Raw genomic sequence first — 9221 nt, forward strand, 5'->3', positions numbered from 1 at the left:
CTCCAAATCCAGCCAGAGAATTAAACATAGGCTTCAGAAAACGATTTCAGAATCCGAATCGTCTAAACCTTGTACGAATCTGGAAGGCAGGCTCCCCTGAGGCACAAGTGTCACCATGCAGGGGTGCCTTAGCACAAACAGCAAGGAAACTACAGTCAAAGAAACAGCATACATCCTCCCTGAAGCTGGGTTTTCTAGCACGTACTGCGGTATTGACATTCACGTTTGAAATACAGCTTCGAGAACATTATTTTCTCAACCACTCTCTTGTGAAGGCAGCTACGTTTCTACTCTTCTATTCTATCCTCTTTCTGTGACACGGCATTCAGGCACCCCGCTTCTAAACCAGATTGGTCACGGCACCGTACGTACTGATTATGTCAAGACGAAGCCGTCAGGGTGGAAACACGCATAAATGAAAAGCCCCAGCAGCCAGGCACCACTCAGAAGGCAAATCTATGTCCTCTGGAGACCAAAGTCCCTCTGAATTCTCTATTTCTTTCTCTATTCTTTCTCTATTTCAACCACGAAGGACACCTGTGCTGCTTGGTCTGTTTACACTCCAGGCTCTTATCTTAGATACGGAGAGCGGGTTTCTGAAAGTCACCTTTTAGAGGTGGAAGAGACCAGTGGATGAAGGCACAGTCTCACAAAACAGAAGGCAGGCTCAGGTTAGTGCTTTCCTGAACGCATCGCTCGTGTCTTTGTACGTCTGTTTCGATTTACTCTCCCTGTGTGACAGAGAACTGGATAAAAACGATCATGATTCAGTGTGGCCTGGAGATAAGAAAAATATTTCTAGCCATCAGACAAGAAAAGTACTGGAACACTGCTGGAGTAACAGAGCAAGTGAACCGACCGCAAGCTGGAGATAGCTCAGTTTATAAAACAATGATACAATTTATTGTCTAGGGACGGGTCTGGCATGACTTCTTCTAGCTTTCTAAAAATTCAGGCATGTCTGGTAACCGCTGACTTCTGCTGAAGCGCACCGTGTAACAACATCTCAATCTCCAATCACGTGGCGTAAGAAGAAAAAGCAAGACATAAACTCACTTGCTGCAGCTGTGCAGGTTTGTTTTGACAATGTCATAGTCGGTGTTGTAGAGCGGCCCGCTGTCTTTGAGCAAGGCTTTCTGGATGCTGTAAACGTGCACGCTTGCAATCGTGGCGAGCTTAGACTTCATTGCTGAGCGGGGAAAAAGAAGAAAAGTCCTGTTAGCACAGCCTTTAGAGAATCAGGGGGCAACTTTAAGTATTATGCTCTGCCTCTGACGGCAGAAACACTGACAGACAGTCAGTCGCCGTGACAGCAAGGACCTGCAAATTAAAATATGTAATTGTACCTTCTTCTAATGATCACTAACTGAGAATTCAAGGTAACAGACTCCACGAGCCTGTCAAATGTGTTTTCTACTGTACACACATGGTTTTACACAACTGAATTAAGCTGATCTCTCCGCGTTTACCTTCAGAACATCCAGTGTCTGGGATTCAGATATCCTATACGATTACCCAAGGCTGAGGAAGAAAATAGATGGCGATACCTCAACCCTGCTGCAACTGTTCCCTGCCACTGAAGCAGCACCTGCTGTTAGGACTAGCGTCGCAGTGTTTTCTTTCATAAGCTGCTGAAATCAATGTTTTATCTCCTCTATGCTGTTTAGGCTGCAATCCCCTTGAGACAAGAGCTGTTCTCTTCTTCAAAGCTGTTCTTTAGGAACTCTCTGTTCACTGCTCATATCACTCTTTCCACACAGCCCTGGTTTGAGACAGAGCTTCTAGGCACTGCAAAAATACACACGGTAATCATTTCTTGGGGCCATTCCTAGACTGTGCAGCCCTGCTCCCATCACAAACCTCAGCTTCTTCCAAATCTAAGTCATACCCCTGGCCTGTCTTCTAATACAAAAAAAAACATAACAACCCTTTCCTCCACAGCAAAGCAGAACTTCACGCAGCACGCGTAATTCAACGAGCATGACAGGTGGTAGTTGCACTGCTTGACAATCTACTGCCCTGATGAAGACAACTCAGCTAGAAATCCACTTCAGGTTTCAAAAAGGAAAATACCACAGGTCTTTCAAAGTTAGTTCATTAATATCGATATTAAAGGTCACAAGCGCCACACTACGTTCTCAAATGCCAAAGATGTTACTTGAAAGTGATGAGGAGCCTGCAGATGTGTTTCAGTTGCTACAGGTCGGATATCATTAGCAGGACCAGACGTGGAAAAAGACAGTAAAACGACTGAAAAATACATGGGGAGCAGTTTGGGACGCAGTGTTACAGTGGTGGGTTTTGATGTTGTTTGCTGCTGGTTTTGTTTTGATTTTTTTGAATACTTTTTCCTGTGAAAACAAATACCTCAGGCAAAAGCGGGAATATTCTCAGGGGATATTAAACTAATACCGAGATCTTGCACTTAATCAATGATAAGAATCATCTCTTTCAGTGTCCTCGGAAGCCTGAAGGCTCCCAGTTGGTCTAAAATGCTGTGAGACACTGCTGTGCACTGCTCATTTACTGCTGCCTTTAAGGAGGAGCCGCCTGTCAGCGGCAGGGAGGTGGAAAAGAATCCCTGTCGAGTAAAATGTGCAACCCAGAAATCAGACCCAAATCACAAGTCTGTGAAGTTACCCAGCTGTTGGCTCAGACACTCAAAATTCTGAGAAAAAGCTAGTACAAAAAGTACACACCTGAACCCGACAGCTTGACGAAGCATTTATGTGCAGATGGCAAGTTCTGAGCTTTACTCACTTCGCTGTTCTTTCAAAGAAAAAAAGCATAAGTTTCACGATCTGCTTACCTTCCAGTTTATCCTCTCTCACTACTGCAACCTTGTGGCACTGTAAAAAAATAAAAATAAATTGCAATCTTAAAACTTGAAAAGATCTGTTGTAAGACTGGTATTTTCAGTTATCTATTGAATGAGAAAGCCTGCGGACTGTAGGTGCAGCTTCACAGAACTCTGCCAACGCCTTTAAACCATCCTCAGCCGTTAGTTTTCCCTGCTGTATCTTCCTACTTTCCTAGGGCACTGTTCCACAGATAAGAAGAAACGCTCGGTCCTCCGTTCCTGACACCAGGAGATGAGATATGGACGAAACGAGGACAAAACAATTGTGCAGCACAGCTGAGAAAAGCAAAGGAACGCAGCTGAAGACCAACTGCTGGGAAGCTGATGCAGTAGCCACATATATTAAGATTGCCTGTAAACTTTAACGTAGCATTATCTAGCACAGGCAGGGCACCAGAGAAGCAAGACGCAACGAAAAAGATAAGCATTAATTTAACAGCCAGAAACGAATGCTTCCAGAAGCGTGCTCTACAGCCTGTGCTTTTTCCAGTCTTCAAGGACTACACCTGCTCTCTGACATTCGACAGGCTGCAGTTCGTACAGAGAGCATCCAAACTGACAGGCTCGACAAAATCCATCCATTAATTGTGTGTGTAACTGATACCGGGCTATCCAGCAGAAGAACAAGAGACAAGAAAACGTAGGCGACCTGAAAAAGTAAAGAAAGATCAGCAGTCTCGGTCCCCCACTGAGGCTGTATAAAGTGGCAAGCACACAGCGTGCAGTGCTCAAGACACGAGGAGAATTCTTTGGGACAGATTTCTAGTCCTGTCTCCTGACAGAGAGCTCTTGTAGCTGAATCCCCAGCCTTGTGGCTACCCCTACTGACAGCAGACAGTAGTGCAGGGTGACCAGCAGGCACAGGGTTGGATCTGAAGCACTCTCATCCGTTTCCTCCCAATAACTGACTTGTGCCAGACGTTACCCATCTGCTACTCCAATGCCCGCACATCTTCTGGAAGTATTTCCCAGATTTTCCAGCTCTGGATAAGCCTCAGGCACCCAGTCTGGGGAGCACTGAACTCCTTCCGCGTGTCACTGCTGACCTTTGAATTGTTCCACCTCTGCCCCTACAACCCACTGCTGGAGGTCATCTTTATTAGAAGTCACTGGGACTGTAGGGTTCAAAACCAAGATATTTAAAAATGAGGTGGGGAAAAAGAAAAAGTGACCTTTAAGCATTTACCTTAGTAAACTTTTCTTGTTTTAAAAATACTGCTAAGACTGAGTATAAAAAAATAAAAATAAAAAACCAGTACCCTACGTATCCTATGTCAGAATTCACTTATTGCTATTCAGTTTGCCCTAAGGTGTTTAAAACTGTGTGTTTACGAACTTCTCACTAATTCTAGTGAGCCAGGAGCTGCTGCCTCGTTATTTCCAAAGGAAACCAGGGGAAAAAACCTGTTAAACTCAGGCTGTAGGTTGGCCACCACTGATACAGCTCTAAAAAAAAGTAAAATTCATTGTACATTGTACGTTCGTTACACAATGAATAATTACCTTCATTTTCAGGCAAATTTGGAGATGCAGAGAGTATCCTATGCCTGTGAATCGGTTATTTAGAAAAACTGAAAAGGGTGGTGGCTGTTTCTCTCCCCAGTCTGCTGACAAAAGCCAGGGCACCCTGAGATGTACTAATCCTAAAAGACGACTACGGATTGCATTTTAAAAGATATTTGGGTATCTAGAGGTATGAATAGACACCTGGTGGAATGTTGAAGGCACTTAGTGTTCAGCTTATTAAACTCTTAGGAGAGCAAAGGGGAACAGGCAACAAATTCACTCATTTTCTTAAAAAAAAAAAAAAAAAAAAACAACTCTCCTGAGGTACCTACCTGAAATTATAGATGACATTTTTGCAAATCTGACAAGCAGTAACAAGAAACAATAAATACATTGACTACAAGTAGTTAATGTATTTATTTGCTTTGCTTAGCAAGTCAAGTTATTTTTAAATACAAAATGTTGTTTCTCTTGTACACCACGATAAATAGTTACCTTATTTAACAAGACAACCTTTAACTGAATTCCAAGCTCTCTCCAAACACTACTTAGCTCACTTCTACTCCACAGCAGATCCTGGAAAATGGATTAGCTGATCTCACAAGGGCCCCTCCAGACTATTTTCTAAAATCTGTCATCCTGTCGTAACAATAGGATAGAGAGATAGGAGTCTTAAGATTGACAAAGTCTTAATTTGATAAATTAAATTGATAAAATTCTTGATAAATCAATTCTTAAATTGATAAATTCTTAAGATTCTTCAGATTGATCAATCTTAAGATTTAAATTCGTTAAAACAAAACCCTGGTTCAGCACTGTATTACCGAATCACGACCGACTGATCTTCCCTTCCCATCGTTTGTGTGTTGGGACAGAGACGGTGCCTCAGTTTGTACAGGCCCAGAAGACCCAGCACGTGGTTTCTGCTACTGGAAAACCAGAGCAAGTTCAGCTTCTGACCCAAAGATCACAAAAGGTTAGAAAACAAGGCAAGAACAAACAGCTCTTAGACACCTTCGAGAAATAAAACACTCACAACGTGTCCGTTTTGGATGAGGTTTCCTGCTACTAAGTAGGTAACGTGAAGCTGAGCTCCCGAGTTCTCCTTTCGTTTCCTCTCCACATAATCATACAGCATCCTGCACAAAAGAAACCAGTGTTAATCACCTAGACGGGAAAGAGCTCATCACCACCCCGTCTGCGAGGCTTACGTAAAAAGAGCAGAGCTAATCTGACATGGAAACATTTTACACGAACACGGTTATTTTAACCAGGATTAAATTAACCTTATTGCGGCACCTTCCTCCCCCGCCACCCTGAAGAATCTCACGGTCCAACAGCAACGTTAACCAAAGGTGAAACGAATTCGAGCTGTCAAAGCTTTAATACGTGGTTGCAGATCGTCTCAAATCCCCCGGGCAGCTTGTTCTGAAGTTTCCCCTTAAGAAATGCTGTTACGACCCAGCATTAGGAAACGCCCAACAAAGGAGCTGGTAATTTTGGTACTCGAGGACATTGCCAGGTGCATACATCCAACCCCAGCTATAACCGTGGACACGGTGATCAGAAACAAGAGGACAGAGCGTGACTAGTGATGAGGAGATGGAGCTGAGAATCAAGCTTTTAGCTCCTACCTATGCCAGTGATGTACGATGAGTGTCCCAGGTACAGCATCTGATGGAGATACCCGAATATCCTCACTGCTGCAGAGTGCCCAAAGCCCCATCCAGCCTGGCCTTAAACACCTCCAGGGATGGGGCACCCCCAGCTCCTCTGAGCAACCTGTGCCACTGCCTCACCACCCTCAGAGGCAAGAATTTATGACTTATGTCTAGTCTAAATAAACCCTACTCCCTCAGCCTGTCTCTGCAGGAAGGCTGCTCCAGCCCCTGAGCATCTTTGCGGACTCCTCTGAACCTGATCCCTGACCACTGGGACAACATCTCTGTATTCTTCCCAGACTCTCTGTCCTTGCTTCCACCTTCTGCAGGCCTCCTTCTCCTGTCTGAGTTTGGCCAGGAGCTCCTTGCTCATCCATGCAGGCCTCCTGGCATTTTTGCCTGACTCTCTCTTTGTTGGGATGCATCGCTCCTGAGCTTGGAGGAGGTGATCCTTGAATATTAACCAGGTTTCTTGGGCCCTCTGTCCTCCAGGGCTTTGTCTTGTGGTACTCTAACCAAGCAGACCCCCTGAGGAAACCAAAGTCTTCTCTCCCAAAGCCCAGGGTAGTGAGCTCGCTCTGCTGTCACCTCGTTGCCCTCAGGATCCTAAAAGGCACCATGTCATGGTCACTGCAGCCCAGGCTGCCCTTGGGTTTCACATTCCCCACCAGCCCCTACTTGGTGGTGAGAATGAACATCTCTTCTCGTTGGATCCTCTAACCTTTGGAGTTGTCATCAGTGCATTCCTGGAACCTCCTGGATTGTCTGTGCCCTGCTGGGCTGTCCCTCCAACAGATACTGGGGTGGTTGAAGCCTCCTAATGAGGACCAGAGCTTGTGAACATGAGGCTGTCCATATCTGTCTGTAGAGGGCCTTGCCCCTGCTCTCCCCGTAACCCTGACCCCTCAGCTCTGTCAGCTCACCCGTCCCCAGGCAGAGCTCCAGGCACTCCAGCTGCTCACTGACATTGAGGGGACGCCCCCTCCTCGCCTCCCTGCCCTTGCTTCCCACAGAGTCTGTGTCCTTCCATCCCAACACCCCATCATGGGAACCATCCCACCCCATCCCCAGCTGCTTTGTTTCCAGCAAAGCTCTCCACCCAGGTCTGCACCGGCAGCGAAGCACCCATCACCTAAATTGTTCAACACACACACACACTGAAAAAAGAGACCAATCAATCTTCCAGCACATTAGATGCTCAAGCTGATGTTCAGGCAGTTAGGACGAAACAGTTGAAGCTACACCACAAACGTTCCTTTAGGTCCCAGCTCTGGGTGGGAACAAGGAGAAAAAGTATTTATATTATGGGACCTGACGTGCTCATGCAACCTTCAGATCCTTAACTCTGCTTGGCCCTACCTGGCTGCGTAGAAACAACCCCAGAATCCTTGAGAGCTCGTACTTTGTTTTATGGAATATTTTAAAAGGTTACAGTAATTTTTACTCCTCAAAATATACCCGAAGTTACACATCTAAGCAAAATTTGGAGAAGCAAACAATATTCTGAGGGTACAACTGATTCCCCATCATCCAGAGAGCTCATTTTCAGACATTAACCACAGACATGAAAACAGTAATGAGCAAGGCTCTGACACAAAAGCAAAGGCTTGCAGGATGCACCAATACCTACTGTTTAGCCTGGTTGACGTGAACTCCCAGAGTATAGCTCAGCCATTTGTACGTCACCTGGAAAAGAAAAAAAGAAGAAAAAAGCTTTAAAAAAACCTCACTCTTTTGACTGTTAAACCTCACATCCTCCCGAGGGTAAGTCGAACCCTTTAGGACCCCCCTCTCCAGGAAACCCACCACAAAAACCTGTCAGAAGTGAGAGCACGTGGACACCCACCCTCCTTCTGTGCTACACTGAATAGATCTAACCCCCAAGACCTGAATAAACTTCTGACCCAAAAAGGTGTGTTTTTATGAATATATTTTAATAGGTGTGTTTCTACGAATAACTTTTTGAAACGCCACTGCACAAACAAAGCCATTCAGTGCTCAGCTTCACAACAGAGAAGAAAATGAAACAGCGCAACACCTGGCCATGAGAAGCACTCGCCGTTCTCGTTCTCCCAAACCACCGAGGACTTCCCAAATTTCCCTGTCACCCTCTCCTGTCACAAGGGACCGGGGATCTCCGGCTGCGCACCGAGTCCAAGAGCACCACGTGCCAACCCTCCGGAGCCAGCAGCTCTACTGACTTGCTGCAGTGTTTGAGCAGGGCACATCCTCATACCTGCTCCTCCTCCCACTCTGCCTTTTTTAAATCGAACCTCAGGCTAGGGCCTCTCCTGCCTCAAGCACGATAGTTAATGAAGTTGTTGTTAGTCTAGCAGTTTATGGAAATAAATTATAATGTCAGAAGCAGCTCGTGTTAGTACAACTACTTTGACAGCCGCAAAGATGCGCCAACTTTACTGGATCGGTTTCCAGGCTAAATTTTTATTTTGAAAGAAAACCAGACACACGTGGTTACTGTGTTTCTGAACCTTCCTAAAAGTAATAAGGATTCAACATGCTACAGGTGATAAATAATAACTGCTTTTAGGCTGACCCAGCAGTAGCTGAAATGGTGGGCAGGACCGCCTCAATCCCTTCCTGGTTTCAGGCACTTCTGAGTTTTATTTTTTGAGGTAAAATATTACTGTCACCACAGCGATTTTTGTTTATTTGTTGAGGAGAACTAGCTTACGGAAGATAAGGAGTCTGGGGAGAGCTGCTTTTCCTGTGATATGAATAATACCATCACTGATTCCCTTCAGAGACACTAAACTATTATAGGAAGTTGAAAAATCCTGATATAAAAAGCATTTTTGGTCCCGTGGGAGTGGAAATCAGCACTGACGGCAACCTGTGGAGCGGAGACCCGTGGAAAAACTCCGTCACCACCAACTCCACCAGGCGATATTCAGCTCGAGGAGCTGAAACAGCTCCGGCTGGGGAGCACGGCCAGGGCTGGCAGGGCGAGGAGGGCCCCCCGCCGCACATATCGGGACTCACCACGCGGTTCTGGTCGGTGACGAACTCGTCGATGTTCTCCAGGTACAGCTCGTCCTCCATGGCGGCCGGATGGGGGCCGGGCCCCGCGCCCTTCCCGCGCACCTCAACGCCGAGGCCGCCAGGCCGCCGCCATGGCAACGCGACGGGAGCCGCGCGGGGACACAAACATGGAGCCGGGCGCGGAGACGCCGGGA

The 9221-nt window shown here is 46.1% G+C and overlaps 1 protein-coding gene across 1 annotated transcript in view; it reads right to left on the reverse strand.

Annotated features, from left to right (window-relative positions):
* The window catches only part of POLD3 (DNA polymerase delta 3, accessory subunit), a 28627-nt gene extending 19406 nt beyond the window's left edge, over nucleotides 1-9221 (reverse strand). Inside the window, exons 1-5 of the mRNA XM_040531320.1 lie at nucleotides 9028-9221; nucleotides 7658-7713; nucleotides 5403-5505; nucleotides 2810-2849; nucleotides 1057-1189 (exon numbers count right to left, since the gene is read on the reverse strand). Of these exons, the coding sequence (XP_040387254.1) occupies nucleotides 1057-1189; nucleotides 2810-2849; nucleotides 5403-5505; nucleotides 7658-7713; nucleotides 9028-9087 (392 nt within the window). The 5' untranslated portion in view covers nucleotides 9088-9221. The remainder of the gene's footprint in view (nucleotides 1-1056; nucleotides 1190-2809; nucleotides 2850-5402; nucleotides 5506-7657; nucleotides 7714-9027) is intronic.

The sequence above is a fragment of the Cygnus olor genome, chromosome 1 (assembly GCF_009769625.2).
Source record: "Cygnus olor isolate bCygOlo1 chromosome 1, bCygOlo1.pri.v2, whole genome shotgun sequence".
NCBI lineage: Eukaryota > Metazoa > Chordata > Aves > Anseriformes > Anatidae > Cygnus > Cygnus olor.